This window comes from Microcaecilia unicolor, chromosome 1, assembly GCF_901765095.1.
Source record: "Microcaecilia unicolor chromosome 1, aMicUni1.1, whole genome shotgun sequence".
In the NCBI taxonomy this organism is placed as follows: Eukaryota; Metazoa; Chordata; class Amphibia; order Gymnophiona; family Siphonopidae; genus Microcaecilia; species Microcaecilia unicolor.
In genome coordinates, this window is record NC_044031.1 from 57,840,828 (window position 1) to 57,858,061 (window position 17,234).

General features: G+C 47.3%; 1 protein-coding gene across 4 annotated transcripts in view; it reads right to left on the reverse strand.

Moving 5' to 3' along the window:
* Positions 1 to 17,234, reverse strand: part of NKTR (natural killer cell triggering receptor) — a 364,002-nt gene that overhangs the window by 323,034 nt on the left and 23,734 nt on the right. For all 4 annotated transcript variants that reach the window (XM_030197676.1, XM_030197654.1, XM_030197662.1 and 1 more), the window contains exon 3: positions 13,512 to 13,586. In XM_030197676.1, coding sequence (XP_030053536.1) covers positions 13,512 to 13,586 — 75 coding nt within the window. The remainder of the gene's footprint in view (positions 1 to 13,511; positions 13,587 to 17,234) is intronic.

Below are 17,234 nucleotides of genomic sequence, written 5' to 3' on the forward strand. Positions count from 1 at the left end.
GATCTTGTGGAGGGTATGGGTTTAGATGTTCTATGCATTACGGAATCATGGCTGTTAAATTCTGATAAGGTGCTTGTGAGCCAATGTTGTCCACCTGGTTTTCGTTGGGAATGGGCACGTAGAAAGTACAAACGTGGGGGTGGGTTTTGATTCTTATGCGGAAGAATCTAGATTTAAAGTTGTGTTGTGCTCAAGTGACTGATTTTGGGGAAATTCTGGTAGTGACTGGTCACAGTATAAGTCTATGAGTCCGCCTGGAATGATGAAAGGTGACTGTTCTCCTTTCTTTGAATTTTTAAGTGGTTTGCCTATAACATTGGATAGGCTTTATATTCCAGGTGATGTTAAGATGAATGAAGGTTTGTTGCATGGGTCTGAACCAGTGTTTCAGATGCTGAAGGCATTGTCTTTTTGTCAATTAATGTGACAGGGAACACTTTAGATTTAGTTATTTTTGCCTCCTGCATTATTGCAGGAACTTTGTCAGCTATCAAAGATTGATGAAGTAGGATGGTCAGATCATGCCGTTATTTCTCTTTTCTTTTTGTATTTCTGAAAATAAAACTAAAGCACAACCTATTTCAAGAAAGGGATTAGTGAGACCAAATTTCGCAATCGATTTAAAACAAGTCTGGATGCCATTGTTAAATTTTGATAAGAAGAGCTTATTGGATGATTTGGTAGAGGAGTGGTATTGTTCTCTTAGTTTAGCATTGGACATGAGAGCACCATTGAAGGAAGTATTTTTAAAGAAGGGTTATACGTCATGTCCATGGAAGACCCATGCAGTTTTTCAGCTAAGAAGAGAGTTACAACTAAGTGAGAGTGTGGCGGAAATCAAGAGATGTAGAGGATTTGAAAGTTACAAGCTTAGATTGACAGAATAGTTGAGATTCTGTGAGGAGGAGGAGAGAAATATTTTAAAGAGAAGATTCATACAGCTACGAATAAACCAAAAAAACTATTTTATACAGTAAAACATCTAGTAAAAGGTCATGATTGTGATAACTTGGTAACAAGTATTGAGGCAGAGGTCTTTGCATGCTTCTTGGTACAGAAGATGGAAAGGTTGGATAGTTCTACTGTCTTATTCCAGAACGATAATGTGGAGTCTAATGATATTTGGACAGAATATGATTTGTCAACTGAAAAGAAGTAGAAGGTGTGATTTTGGCACTGACTCCAACTAGGTCTTTGGTGGATCCAAGTTCAACAGTCATGGTTAGGAGTCTAGTTGCGCCTGTATCCCCAGTGATCTCGTTGATAATGAGTAAATCTTTTATTTTGGGGAACATTCCTGAAAGTGAAAGCTTTCCAAGGTGAAATCTTTGATAAAGGGAGCATCACTGGATGCATCAGTTTTGAGCAACTATAGGCCTATCTCTGCTGTACCTGTGATCATGAAGGTGGTTGAAAAATTAGTTTTCAAACAATTGGTGGAATTTGTAGACAGTGTGGAGTGTTTGGATAAACATCAGCATGGTTTTCAAATGGGCCATAGTGTGAAGATTCTACTCATCAACTTTGGATGTGATTAGAAGAGGAAATAATAGAGGTCTGACATATTGTTTTGTATCCTTGGATGTGTCAGCAGCTTTTGACACACTAGATGCTGACCTATTGTTACAACTGAAAATGATTGGTGTAGGGGGTATACGTATTTGAAGGGAAGGTCTTTTCAGGTGTTTAGTAAAGGAAAAACATCACGAGTTGTGACTACCTAAAGAAGTGCCATACAGTTCAGCCCTTTCTGCTTTACTATTAAACATTTATACGTCATCGTTAGGTAAAGTTTTCTCTAGCTTACAGGTTGAATATAGGATATATGCTAACGATATTCACTTTTTCTTCCCAGTACAAGGAGGATTGTCTGGGTTATGTAGTGAGTTGAATAAATGTATGAATGAAATTCATCAATGGACGACTTCTCACCGTCTTCTGTTAAATTTGAAAAAAACTGAGTTGATATTCTTTGGCGCTGCTTTTTTTCAGCTTCATCTTCTGACTAGGTTGAAACATATGCTATCATAGTATGATTTTCGGTCTCTGATACAGAGCACGGTGATTTCTTGTATTGATTATTGCACATGGGTAATGCATAATCCAGAATACAAGTGCTAAATGATACACAATAATGTGGCTCGCTTACTGAGTGGTGTTTCTCGTTTTCAACATGTAACACCTGTGCTTCACTCTTTGCACTGGTTACCCATTCAATCCACAGTTCTATATAAGACTGCATGCTTAATTCATCAAGCATTATATGCAGTTTTTGTTCCCTGGTATTTGAAAAATTCTATTCTGTACAGGCCGTTGAGGGCCTTAAAGTCAGATCATGAGATGTCCTTGGTAACTGGAGATATATATTCTGTAAAATATGCTTGGAATTAAATATTCTCACTTGCTGGTCTGCAGATTTGGAATGCACTACCTGGAGTCATTAGATAGCGAAGATACTTACCTGTAGCAGGTATTCTCCGAGGACAGCAGGCTTCATACTCTCACGTGTGGGTAGACAACGATCCACATTTATGCCAAAGTAAAAAAGAACGTCTCACGTGTGGGTAGACCACGGTCCGGCATTTATGCCACAGTAAAAAAAAAAAACAGAGCTTTAGTGAAGCGCAAGCCGTTCTCCATTGCCCATGGGTAACTGCCTTCCCACCCGCCGCACGAAAGCAGTCATTTTAGTTTAATTTCAAAGTCTGCTGTCCTCAGAAAATACCTGCTACAGGTAAGTATCTTCGCATTCTCCGAGGACAAGCAGGCTTGCATATTCTCAAGTGTGGGGAATCTCTAGCAAACAGGCTCACCCAAAACAACAAACAGTAGTCAACTGGCCTTCATGCCAAGGAACCCTGTCCTCAAGAACGGCACCTAGAGACAGTCTTCCACCGAGACTGCAGCAAAGCTTCCTCCACCAACATCGAGGAGTACCGGCCTGGGTGGCAGTTGACACTAGGGCCGCAGACTGCGTCGGAGGCCGCACTGCAGGCTGAGGGCCAGGCAAGGCAGCAGCGGGAGCTATGGTTGGTGCAAGCACCCCCGATACAGACGTACATCACTGCATAAGGCCATCCAACAGCTCAGGGAGCAAGGCCCAGATGAGCTTATCGAGGTCGACACTGGGAAAAGCTGAAGCACCAATTGGGGTAAAGCTGAAGAACCGCTGGGGTCGATACAGGAGTAGGATCTCGGCTGCTTGGAGACGAGCGCATCAGCACCTCTTCTATGGAGGGAGAGCTTCTCAGGTGTCATATCCCTCGACGCCCCAGAGCTCCCAGCACTGTGCACCAAGGGAGATCGATGATGGTGCTTCTTAGCCTTCGCCTGAAGCACATCACCCATACTCCTTGGTGCCGAGGACGAAGTCGAATCCTCACATCACCCAGGGTCGGGTCTGACGATGGATGGTTCCGGTGGGCCTGCACAGCAGGAGGCCTCAAAACAGATGGAGAGCCACTTGATGCCTCACTGCTCCCAGTATCCTGAGGTCTCGAAGCAGCCATGCCTACTGATACTCCCGATGGCAATGCAACACTCAACGTTGATGTCGACGACTCTGACCTCAATGCCGATGTCAAGGATCCTAAACTGGCTCCAAAAATCTTCTCGCGTTAAGGCTCCCAGGAAACTTGGGTCCTCTTCTTCATACAAAGACAGAACGCAGTTAGCAGGGCTATGGTCAGGCCCCAGACACTGCAGACATCAAGAATGAGTGTCTTCCCCGAGATGGTCCAGTTGCACGGGTACATAAGTAAATAAGTAATGACACACTGGGAAAAGACCAAGGGTCCATCAAGCCCAGCATCCTGTCCACAACAGCGGCCAATCCAGGCCAAGGGCACCTGGCAAGCTTCCCAAACGTACAAACATTCTATACATGTTATTCCTGGAATTGTGGATTTTTCCCCAAGTCCATTTAGTAGTGGTTTTATGGACTTGTCCTTTAGGAAACCATCTAACCCCTTTTTAAACTCTGCCAAGCTAACCACCTTCACCACGTTCTCCGGCAATGAATTCCAGAGTTTAATTATGCATTGGGTGAAGAAACATTTTCTCCGATGAGTTTTAAATTTACTACACTGTAGTTTCATCGCATGCCCCCTAGTCCTAGTATTTTTGGAAAGCGTGAACAGACGCTTCACATCCACCTGTTCCACTCCACTCATTATTTCTCTATTATTATGTCTCCCCTCAGCCGTCTCTTCTCCAAGCTGAAAAGCCCTAGCCTCCTAAGTCTTTCTTCATAGGGAAGTCGTCCCATCCCCGCTATCATTTTCATCGCCCTTCGCTGCACCTTTTCCAATTCTACTATATCTTTCTTGTGATGCATAACAGAATTGAACACAATACTCAAGGTGCGGTCGCATAATGGAGCGATACAACGGCATTATAACATCCTCACACCTGTTTTCCATACCTTTCTTAATAATACCCAACATTCTATTTGCTTTCCTAGCCGCAGCAGCACACTGAGAAGAAGATTTCAGTGTATTATCGACGACGACACCCAGATCCCTTTCTTGGTCCATAACTCCTAACGTGGAACCTTGCATGATGTAGCTATAATTCGGGTTCTTTTTTTCCCACCTTGCACTTGCTCACATTAAACGTTATCTGCCATTTAGCCGCCCAGTCTCCTAGTCTCGAAAGGTCCTTCTGTAATTTTTCACAATCATGTCACGAGTTAACGACTTTGAATAACTTTGTGTCATCAGCAAATTTAATTACCTCACTAGTTACTCCCATCTCTAAATCATTTATAAATATATTAAAAAGCAGCGGTCCTAGCACAGACCCCTGAGGAACCCCACTAACTACCCTTCTCCATTGTGAATACTGCCTTTAGTACAAAGCTTGAAGCCACTGGGAGTCTTCGTGGAAATGGAAAGGAAGACTTCACCGGCCAAATCAAACAGCTCGATGGTGCCTGATAAAGGGGCAAAGGCACAAAAAAGGGGTACCTGACTGGAGTCAGGGCCTAAAGGCAGCCCACGTCAAAAAAGAAAGCAAACTTAAACGTGGGCAGAAAGAAAACTAAGAAATAAAGGAACTCTTTTTTTTTTTTTTTTTTTTAAGAAAAACATGAAAAAAAGCAAGTCGAAGGCACTCAAAAGCTCCGAGAAATGAACGTGAAGAGCATTGGTAGAACAAAGCCTCTCTTCACACAGAGAAAACAAAACTGAGATGACCGCGTTCGCATGACAGGTGGGAAGGAACTCGCAACGGAGAAGAGACGGCTGAGGGGAGACATGATAGAGGTATATAAAATAATGAGTGGAGTGGAACAGATTGACGTGAAGGTAAAATTATGTATCATACCTGATAATTTTCTTTCCATTAATCATAGCTGATCAATCCATAGACTGGTGGGTTGTGTCCATCTACCAGCAGGTGGAGATAGAGAGCAATCCTTTTGCCTCCCTATATGTGGTCATGTGCTGCCGGAAGCTCCTCAGTATGTCAATATCAAAGCTCCATCCGCAGGACTCGGCACTTAGAGAATTACACCCACAAAGGGACACTCTGCCCAGCTCACCACCGCCGAAACGGGGGAGGGGAATTAACCCAGCTCATCCCCACACAAGTGGGGAGGGGAATCCGTCCAGCTCATCCCCGCGGAGCGGGAGAGGGACACCACCCCGCCGATGCGAGGGGATCTGGCTTATCCTGCAACCGCAACCGCAGGAGGAGCTGACTGACCCTAACACCGCCGAAGCGGGAGGGATACAAAGCTGCCCTACAGCCGCAAGAAGCGGGAGGGAGCGCCGGCAGAATTTAGGTCTCAATCCAGCCCCGTAAAACGGAGGGGAGAGGAATGCAGCAGCTCACTGTAACACAAAATCATCTCAACTCCTGAAGAAGCCAATTGAAAAAACTTGAACACGAAGTCCTCCTGAACAGGAACTGAAGACTAAACTTGAACCTGAAATGCAACCAGAATATAAACAGTACAGATATCTGGGAGGGGCTATGGATTGATCAGCTATGATTAATGGAAAGAAAATTATCAGGTATGATACATAATTTTACCTTCCATATCATCATGCTGATCAATCCATAGACTGGTGGGATGTATCGAAGCAGTACTCACCCAGGGCGGGACATAGAAATCCCTGACCGCAACACTGAAGCGCCAAACCGGGCCTCCGCCCGAGCAGCCACAGTCAAGCGGTAATGCCTGGAGAAGGTATGAGCCGATGCCCAAGTTGCCGCCTTGCAAATCTCTTCCAAGGAGACAGACCCGGCCTCCGCCATCGAGGCCGCCTGAGCTCTAGTGGAGTGAGCCTTCAGCCGGATAGGCGGCACCTTCCCCGCGGCCACATAAGCCGCTGCAATGGCTTCCTTGACCCATCTTGCCACTGTAGGCTTAGCAGCCTGCAGACCCTTACGAGGACCTGCAAACAGGACAAACAGATGATCCGTCTTCCGGAAATCATTGGTCACTTCCAAGTATCTGATGATGACTCGTCTCACATCTAGATATTTGAGAGCAGAGTACTCCTCTGGGTAGTCCTCCCTACGAAAGGATGGGAGACAGAGCTGCTGATTCACATGGAAGTGAGAAACAATCTTGGGCAGGAAGGAAGGCACTGTGCGAATAGACACTCCTGCCTCAGTGAACTGCAGAAAGGGCTCTCGACATGATAGCGCCTGGAGCTCGGAAACTCTTCTGGCTGAAGTGATAGCCACCAAAAAGACTGCTTTCAACGTCAGGTCTTTCAGAGATGCCCTCGACAAGGGTTCAAAAGGCGGCTTCTGCAAGGCTCTTAGCACCAGATTGAGATTCCACGCAGGTACCACTGAGTGCAGAGGAGGGCGCAGGTGATTAACTCCCTTGAGAAAGCGCACCACATCTGGCTGCGAAGCCAGGGAAGCACCCTTCAGGCGGCCCCTGAAGCAAGCCAGAGCCGCTACCTGGACTTTAAGGGAACGGAGTGACAGGCCTTTCTCCAGACCTTCTTGCAGGAATGCCAACACTGAAGAAATTGGAGCAGTGAAGGGAGAAAGGGAGCCTGCCTCACTCTCAGCATAGTGGCAATGACCTTGTCTGAGAAGCCCTTCTTCCTCAGACGCTGCCGCTCAATAGCCCGTAAGACCAAAGGGGGAGGGATCCTCCATCACCACGGGACCCTGATGCAACAGGCCCTGCTCCGCTGGCAGCCGCAGAGGGCCGTCCACTGAGAGCCTGATCAAGTCCGCATACCAGGGACGTCTGGGCCAGTCCGGACCCACCAGGATTACCCGGCCCGGATGCTTTGCCACCCGGTCTAGCACCCTGCCCAACATGGGCCAGGGCGGGAACACATAGAGAAGCTCCTGTGTCGGCCACTGTTGGAGAAGAGCATCTACTCCCAGAGATCGAGGGTCCCGTCCTCTGCTGAAAAAGCGCGGCACTTGGCAATTGGCCGATGACGCCATCAGATCTAGGCTCGGCTGGCCCCAGCGCTTCGTGATGTCCAACAACGCCTGAGCCGATAGCTGCCACTCTCCGGGATCCAAGGTATGGCGACTGAGAAAGTCCGCCTTGACATTCATGACTCCGGCAATGTGGGCCGCTGACAGCTGTTCCAGGTTCGCTTCCGCCCACTGGCATAGATTCATGGCCTCCTTGACTAGAGGGGCACTCTTGGTACCTCCCTGGCGATTGACATAGGCCACAGCCGTGGCATTGTCCGACAGGACCCGTACTGGCTTCAACGCCAGTACCGGGAGAAACTCCAAAAGCGCCAACCGAATGGCTCTGAGTTCCAGGAGGTTGATAGACCACTTTGCCTCTGCAGGAGACCAAAGCCCCTGCGCTGTCCTTCCCAAGCAGTGGGCTCCCCAGCCCGTCAAAGAGGCGTCCTTCGTGACGACAACCCACTCTGGGGTCAAAAGAGGCATCCCTGCGGACTTGTCTGTCCTCAGCCACCAGCTCAGCGCCTTGTGCACCGCTAGGTCCAAGGGAAGGCGCACAGCGTAATCCTCCGACACTGGAGTCCAGCGCTGCAGCAGAGAGAGTTGTAGTGGTCTCATATGAGCCCTGGCCCAGGGCACTACTTCCATCGTGGCCGTCATAGAGCCCAACAGCTGCACATAGTCCCAAGCCCGAAGAGGAGAGGCTACTAGGAACTGGTCCACCTGAGCCTGAAGCTTGACAATTCGATTGTCCGGCAGGAACACTCTGCCCACTTGGGTGTCAAAACGAACTCCCAGATATTCCAGGGACCGAGTCGGGCGCAGCTGGCTTTTCTCCCAGTTGATGATCCACCCCAGGGAGCTCAAAAGAGCAATCACCCGGTCTACAGCTCTGTCGCACTCTGCATAAGAGGGGGCTCGGATCAACCAGTCGTCCAGATAAGGATGGACTTGTACTCCTTCCTTTCGTAGGAAGGCCGCGATGACCACCATTACTTTGGAGAAGGTCCGCGGAGCAGTAGCCAACCCGAACGGGAGGGCTCTGAACTGGAAGTGTCGGCCCAGGACTGCAAAACGCAGAAAGCGTTGATGAGGCCAGATGGGAATATGCAAGTAAGCTTCCTTGATGTCCAAAGATGCCAGGAACTCCCCTGCCTTCACTGCCGCTATAACAGAGCGGAGAGTCTCCATTCGGAAGTGCCGAACTTTCAAGGCCCGATTGACCCCTTTGAGGTCGAGTGTCCCGTTCCGGGCCCTTACCTGGGGGCCCCCAGCGGGGGCGAAGACCAACGGAGGCCGCGAGATCCGGGGCGGCGAAGACAAGCCGCCGACGGGGCCGGCGCTGTCGCGGGCCGCTCCAAGGCCGGCAATCCGCTGGAGCGAGCGCCGGCCTCGGAGAAGGGGATACGCCGGCCAAGATGGCGGCGGCGTCGTCTCCCTCACTGGAGCAGACCAGCGAGCCAGCCCCGCCTACTCGCGCCGGATTGGCGCATGGACAAGGAGACCCCGCCCGCCGGGCACGCTGGCCAATCCAGGCCTCCCTTGCCTGCCTAGGCCGGGGGGATTGGCTCCAGCTGCTTCAAGGGGATGGACGGGCGGGGGATTTAAACCACGAAACGGAAAGAGACGGGTGCTTCCGTTTCGTTCGTCAGAAGCCCCCACAGTGGATCGGAAGGCTAATCACCTTCAGAGACTGTATCCTCTTCAGCTAGCCGTCCTTGCTAGCCACCTTCAGAGACTGTATCCTCTTCAGCTAGCCGTCCTTGCTAGCCACCTTCAGAGACTGTGTCCTTCCAGCTAGCCGTCCTTGCTAGCCACCTTCAGAGACTGTGTCCTTCTAGCTAGCCGTCCTTGCTAGCCACCTTCAGAGACTGTATCCTCTTCAGCTAGCCGTCCTTGCTAGCCACCTTCAGAGACTGTGTCCTTCTAGCTAGCCGTCCTTGCCAGCCACCTTCAGAGACTGTATCCTCTTCAGCTAGCCGTCCTTGCTAGCCACCTTCAGAGACTGTGTCCTTCCAGCTAGCCGTCCTTGCTAGCCACCCTCAGAGACTGTGTCCTTCCAGCTAGCCGTCCTTGCTAGCCATCTTCAGAGACTGTGTCCTCTTCAGCTAGCCGACCTTGCTAGCCCCCTTCAGAGACTGTGTTCCTTTTCGGCGCTAGCTGTCCTTGCTAGCTGCCCTTTAGAGACTGAGTTGCTGACTACCAGCCAAGCCGACCGTCACCCCGCGGTTCCAGCAGTCCTGCTGGCCGCCTGCAGCTGGGGGCTCAACCCTCGGTGAACGGCGGTCGCCGCGGGTGAAGATTCGGGGTGCGCGGCGGTCCTCGGAGGTCTTGCCAGGCCTCAGGGAACCTAAGGGCTCACCAATCATCGGAACAGGACATCGAGGATAGGCCGTACAGAACCTCCTTTCTTTGGTACCACAAAGTAAATGGAGTAACGTCCCTTGCCAAGCTGATCTTCTGGCACCGGAACGACCGCACCCAGGCGGATCAGATTGTCCAAAGTCTGCTGCACTGCCACAGCTTTGACTGGAGACTTGCAGGGAGAGTGCACAAACCCGTCTCTTAAGGATCGGCAGAACTCTAGCTTGTAGCCGTCTCTGATGACTTCCAGCACCCAAGCGTCTGAAGTTACCCTGGTCCACTCGCCCAGAAACGAGGACAGGCGTCCTCCAATCTGCACTGGGCCATGGACCAGGGCCCCGTCATTGGGTACGAGACCCTGTGGGAGGACCGGAGGACGCACCTCCGGGACGGCGGTCTCTGCAAAAGGAATGCTGCTTGGGGGAGAAGTTCCTCTTGAAGGAAGAGGGGGCAGAGGAGCCCAACTTGCCCGGGCGATACCGACGGGCTTCAGAAACCGTCCTTTGGAGGAACCGGGGCGAGCACCACTGGCCCGAGCCCTGACCTCTGGTAACCTCTTGCCCTTAGACGTGCCGAGATCGGTCACAATTTTGTCCAGCTCGACCCCAAAGAGCAGCTTGCCTTTAAAAGGCAACTTAGCCAGGCGAGACTTAGAGGCGTGGTCAGCAGACCAATGCTTCAGCCAAAGCCACCGCCGCACAGAGACTGTCTGAGCCATACCTTTAGCTGAGGCTCTCAAGACATCATACAGCAAGTCTGCCAAATAAGCCAAGCCTGATTCCAGGGCCGGCCAATCAGCCCTCAAGGAAGGATCCGAGGGGGAAGCCCGCTGCACAATCGTCAGGCACGCCCTGGCCACATAGGAGCCGCAAACTGAGGCCTGCAAACTTAAAGCAGCCGCCTCGAAGGACGACCTTAAGGCCGCCTCCAATCTTCTGTCTTGGGCGTCCGTTAGGGCCATGCCACCTTCCACCGGCAACGCCGTTTTCTTAGTCACCGCAGTGATTAAAGAATCCACGGTAGGCCAAAGAAAGGCCTCCCGTTCACCTTCAGGCAGAGAATAGAGACGGGACATAGCCCTAGCCACTTTGAGGCTCGCTTCCGGGACATCCCATTGAGCCGAAATCAAGGTGCGCATGGCCTCATGTACGTGGAAGGTTCTAGGCGGGCGCTTCGTCCCCAGCATAATGGTGGAGCCAACAGAGGCTGAGGGAGAGACGTCCTCCGGAGAGGAAATCTTCAAAATGCTCATGGACTGCACTAACAGGTTGGGCAAATCCTCTGAGCGAAAGATCCGCGCTGCAGAGGGGTCATCCGCTCCATCCGAGCGGGACTCCGTCTCCTCCAAGGAATCCCCAAAGGATCGTTGGGAGAACTCGGATACGCTGCCCTCATCTACATCAGAGGAGACAGAGTCCTCTAGGGCCTGGAAATCCACCCGAGGGCGTTTGCTTCCGGAGGCCTCAACCCCTTTATCAGACAGGGGGGCAGGGGCAGCGTTTTGCATAAGAAAAGCCTGATGCAGCAGCAAAATTAACTCAGGGGAGAATCCCCCCGAACTGTGCACTTCTGCAGCTTGGGCCACGGCCCTAGATGCACCCTCAACCGGCGCTCGCAAGAGCGGGGGAGAAATGTGCTGCACATCCAAAATGGCGTCCGGCGCGAAACTCCGAGAAGGAGCCGCGCGGGAAGAACGGCGCTTAACTTTGGCCGCTTTCTTACCGTCGCCCGAATCAAGGGCGACCATAGTATTAACGTCTCCCAGCTCGAGGGCAGCCCAAGAAGAAGCCGTCTGAGCAGAGTGGCTGGCCAACATGGAGTGGGCGAGCAGCGGGGGATGGGCGATTATGGCGTGAAAAAACGCCGCACCGGAGGAAGAACCGGGACACTGACCGGACTCCAAACGGATGCTCAACAAAGGCGATTCAGGCTTTGAAACCCCCGCATCCCGGCTAGACGCACACACGTGGTCCGGGGAGCGAATCTTCGCACCCTCGCCCTCCGACGCCATAAGCCACGTGTTGACCGAACGGGGAACCCCCTGCCTGCTATAAAAAGGTAAAATTACCTGCTTCTTGCTCCGAGCTGTAACGAACTGGTGTCCCAGTGAGCAGCTGCAATAAACGTTGAAATAAACGCCCTTAAAGGACGTCCAAGTTTTTTTTTTTTTTTAAACGGAGCCAGCGGGAGGGGAGAGAAAAGGAGGGACCTGGCACCACCGGGTTTGCACTTGCTCAAGAAGAGCCCTCAACCCCAGGTACTCAACAAAACCTAAAAATTAGGCTTGGAGACCTAGCCATAACTGCTGCTGTGTGTGACCACCACCTGCTGAGATAGAGAACATACTGGGGAGTTTCCGGCAGCACATGACCACATATAGGGAGGCAAAAGGATTGCTCTCTCTCTCCACCTGCTGGTAGATGGACACAACCCACCAGTCTATGGATTGATCAGCATGATGATATGGAAGCGTCTGTTCACGCTTTCCAAAAATAGTAGGACTAGGGGGCATGCGATGAAACTACAGTGTAGTACATTTAAAACAAATAGGAGAAAATTTTTCTTCACCCAAAGCGTAATTAAACTCTGGAATTCACTGCTGGAGAACGTGGTGAAGGCGGTTAGCTTGGCAGAGTTTAAAAAGGGTTTGGACGGTTTCCTAAAGGACAAGTACATAGACCGCTACTAAATGGACTTGGGGAAAAATCCACAATTTCGGGAATAACATGTATAGAATGTTTGTACATTTGGGAAGCTGGCAGGTGCCCTTGACCTGGATTGGCCGCTGTCATGGACAGGATGCTGGGCTTGATGGGCCTTTGGTGTTTTCCCAGTATGCCATTACTTATGTACTTCTGCACTAAAGCAGTCTTTCACTTTGGCTTATGCCGGACCAGAAGATGCAGATCGGCGACTACCCACATGTGAGAATATGCAAGCCTGCATGACCTCGGGGAATGTGTAGTGATAAGACATCTTTTCACAAACTACTGAACACACATCTGTGTGAGCAGGCATGGAGCTAATGTGTTTAAATATTTTCACTTTAACACAACAAAAATATTTTATTTGATATTGCTGAGATTACTTTTGTATGAGCTCTCATGGGGATAAATATGTTCTATTTTTGTTTTGAATTTTGTTTGTACTTTATGTATGTGATATTGTAATCCACATAGTTGTAGGCAGAATATAAAGTTTTTAAATAAATAAAAATATAAATAAAGACTTTCAAATCTATTTCATGTATTTTATGTTGATTAGTCAATAACTTGCAAAGGAACTACAATCCATTGATTTGTTAGGTCTGCATTATACCCTTAGCTATGTAAACCCCAAATTAACTCTTGTGAAAAATTCTTCTCTTCTTGCACTCTTCTTAGGGGTAGCCTATAAATTTAAATAGTAAGTAGGAGTTGGTGAGGGAGAAAGAGAAACACACGCACACAGCAATATGAACTCAAACTATACAAACACATACAAATTTAACAATTCGACTCACAATTTCTCCTCATGCAGACTTCGTGGCACATTTTTCCCCAAACAGTAATATTCATAAGTGTGCTCACTGAGACAAGTACTCTCAGCAACCTCTCAGGAGCTCCCGCAACCCCATGGCTGGTAAGCAAGTGTCAGCTTTCCTACATGTTCTAGTTTAAAAGTTGCTAATGTGTTGTACAGCTGAAATAAGATTCAGTCTCTATGTATAGACACAAATAGATTTACAATCAATAACTACATACCTGTGCATAAGCAAAGGAAATTTTTGCAGGTCTTTGGACATACATCTGAGAAAAGCTGGAAAGTAATACGACCAGCTAGAAAAAGAAAATTAAGATAACACATTATTACATTTGCTAAAGTTAAGCTTTGCTTATAGCTATGTAAATAAAGGGAAATATTTTTCACACTCGCAAAAAAGTATTCTTTACCATGACTGAAAATAAAAAAGTATTTAACTATTTTTCTTCACTCAAGTGTAATTAAACTCTGGAATTTGTTGCCAGAGAATGTAGCTTAGTGGGGTTTAAAAAAAGGTTTGGATAGCTTCCTAAAGGAAAAGTCTATAGACCATTGTTAAAATGGTCTTGGGGAAAAACTCACTGCTTACTTCTAGGATAAGCAGCATAAAATGTATTGTACTTTTTGGGATTCTTGCCAGATACCTGAATTGGCCACTGTTAGAAACAGGATGCTGGGCTTGATGGACCTTTGGTCTGTCCCAGTGTGGCAATACTTATGTACTTACGTACATTACCTGAGTAAAACCAGTTTGATAAATTAGTAGAAAATAAAAAGCAGTATATGAGAATCTTAAAGGGAGCTACTGATTATTAAACACTGACAGTGTTGACAAATATAAGTATTTTATTTACTTATTTGTGACATTCATATCCCACATTATCCCAACAAGTTTGAATTCAATGTGGCTTACAATAAACAGTATTGGATAAATAAAGAATAATGCATGAGAAAGTAATTTGTTGTAAAAATCCAATTTTACCATACAGTATCATAAACATACTAGGATAGCTATGGATGTTTAGCATTTAGAAAATCTAATTATGAATGAGAATTGTACATGAAGCAAAGAGAAAGTTAATGGTAAATAAAGTAATAACCAACTATATATGTGAAAAAATATATATATAAGTATGTAATACAAGATATTCTGTTTGGATAAGATTCAGGCACAGGGTTTTAACTTGGACCTAATAATGCTCCCTTTTCGGCCTTTTGACCCAGAGGAGCTGAACAATATAAAGGATGTTAAAAAGAAAAGGTGTCTGTAAGATGTCTCATGAAGGATCCAACTGTGAATACTATAAATCAGGATAAAAAATATTTATGAAACTAGCCAAAAAGTTTAGGAACCAGAGGAAAACAGATTTTTCACTTTTAACTTTAAAAACATATGTAAATGTATTTTTGACCTTTTTATCTACTTTACTGTTATACTCTTTTTTTTTTTAATTCTACCTTGCCTTCCTCACTCCTTCAGGCCCTTTTCTCTCTCCCATCCCACTTTCTCAAGCAGTAGCATGCCTGTCTACTAACCTCCATGAGCTGCAACAGTTCCTCCTGCTTTACTCCTGGGGAAATTTTGCACAAGCACACTGAACCTTCCGCACACTTTGTCAAAATACAGGGCCTTTTTACTAAAGCTTAGCACAAGCTGATGGACTTGTGCATGATAAATATTGTGTGTCCTATTTTACCTCTCTATAGGCCATGAAGCACTTAGGGCTTTACTAAGGGGCCCTTTTACTAAGGCGCGTAGGCACCTACGCGCGTACAACTCGCGTCAAATTAGAACTACCACCCAGCTACCGCGTGCCCCGGGTGGTAATTCTAATCTTGACGAGTGTCCAAAATAAGTGGCAGAAAATAATTTCTATTCTCAATGAAGACGGGTAGATTGTGGGATTCCACTGGAGTCTGTGCTGGGACCACTGCTTTTTAACATATTTATAAAAGATCTAGAGATGGGAGTAACTAGTGAGGAAATTGGAGTCATGGGATAGAAGGTAGTGTCCTATTGTGGATTAAAAACTGGTTAAAATCCCTCTACAGTTGCCTCGCTCTTTTCCTTCAGGCGTCCAGAATCGCTTTTTTCGTTTTATATGGCCCAACAAGAAGCTGTGTCTTTCTAGAACGCTGTTATATCGAGATCAAAAAAAGAGAGGGTTGGGTGTTCTGAATGTGTTCTGGTATTACAAAGCTACACAAGCTGAAGCTGCCATTGAGTGGTATCACTCGAGCCCTCATAAGAGGTGGATAAGATTAGAACAGGAGTCAGTTGGTCCCAGTCAGCTGCATTCATTGATGTGGCTTCCCAGGAGGTATAGATCGTTGCGCAGGATATTTTATCCCTCTATTTTGACAACCTTTTACTATTGGGATAGCTTATTTGTTAAGCAGGATATCCTACTTTCTAAGCATACTTCATTAATTAATAATCCACTTTTCTCCCCAGGCCTTGAATCTGGGACTTTTACGAATTGGTTTTCCCTGGGCTTGGAGACCTGGGGGCAATTCTTTGATGAGGGTACCCTAATCCCGTTTCATATTTTGACTGAGACTTACGCAATTTCACCTAAGGAGATTTTTGCTTACACTCAAGTGAAGCATTTTCTATCTGCTGCAGATATAAAGGCTAAAATTACGCGAGAGGATTCTTTACTAGAAGATTTGTGTGAGGACTCTGGGGGGACGAGGGGTCTGATCTCTTGCTTTTACACTTTTCAGCGCCAGAGGGTTCGGGCCCTGGTTGAGCACCGAGTGCGTTGGCACTGGGAGTTGGGGGTGACACTGGGACTGCATGAAAGGAGCTTTGTCCAAGATCTCTATCTCTAAACCTTATAAAGAGAATGCCGTAAAAGTTTTATATAGGTGATATTGACTCCTGTACGTCTTTCACCATATGTTTCCAGCAGTGTCCTCATTGTGCTGGAGGGGCTGTGGGGAAGAGGGTACCATGGGACATCTCTGGTGGTCCTGTATTAAAGTGCGGGCCTTCTGGAAGGCAGTGCAGTATAAACTCCAGAGATGGCTCTCCAAACCTATAAAATGGTCACCTGAATTTTTTCTTTTTCCTAAAAAAACAACTGGCTTTACTAATGCCCAGTACTTATTTGTTCGTCATGCGATGTCTGCAGCCAGGGTCACTCTGGCTGCCCATTGGAAGTCCCCACAAGTTCCTTCTTTGGTAAAATGGATAAATAAGCTGGGGTACAATTGTGAAATGGAGAAGCTTTGGGCCCTACGTCGCAAAACAATATCCAGGTGGGAAGATACCTGGGAACCCTTTTACTCGCACTCTTAGTTTGGCTATCCTGTGACTGGAGGCTGATGAGGACTCAGAGGTGTGATGTAACCCCTTTTTATTTTTTTCTTTCTCGATGTTTCCTGTGCTTTCTTTGGGTGGGGGAGATATATTCAAAATTCTTTATTTAAAAAGAAAATTTCAGAAGTATATTAACGTGGTTACTTTCATTGTGAGAATTTATCATAATGCTATTACGTACCAATGTAAGTTGTAATTTGTATTGTTACCGGTTGCTGCGGCTGATTGTTCCTTATCTACTAATGCCAATTCTCTCAAATTCAATAAAGACTTCTATAAATTTAAAAAAAAAAACCTGGTTAAAAGATAGAAAACAGAGAGTAGGGGTTACATGGTCAGTATTCTCAATGGAGAAAGGTAGTTAGTGGGGTGCCCCAGGGGTGTGTGCTGGGACCGCTGCTTTTAACATATTTATAAATGATCTAGAGATGGGGGTAACTAGTGAGGTAATTAAATTTGCTGATGACACAAAGTTATTCAAAGTTGTTAAATCGCAAGAGGATTGTGAAAAATTACAAGAGGACCTTACGAGACTGGGTGTCTAAATGGCAGATCACGTTTAATGTGAGCAAGTGCAAAGTGATGCATGTGGGAAAGAGGAACATGAATTATAGCTACA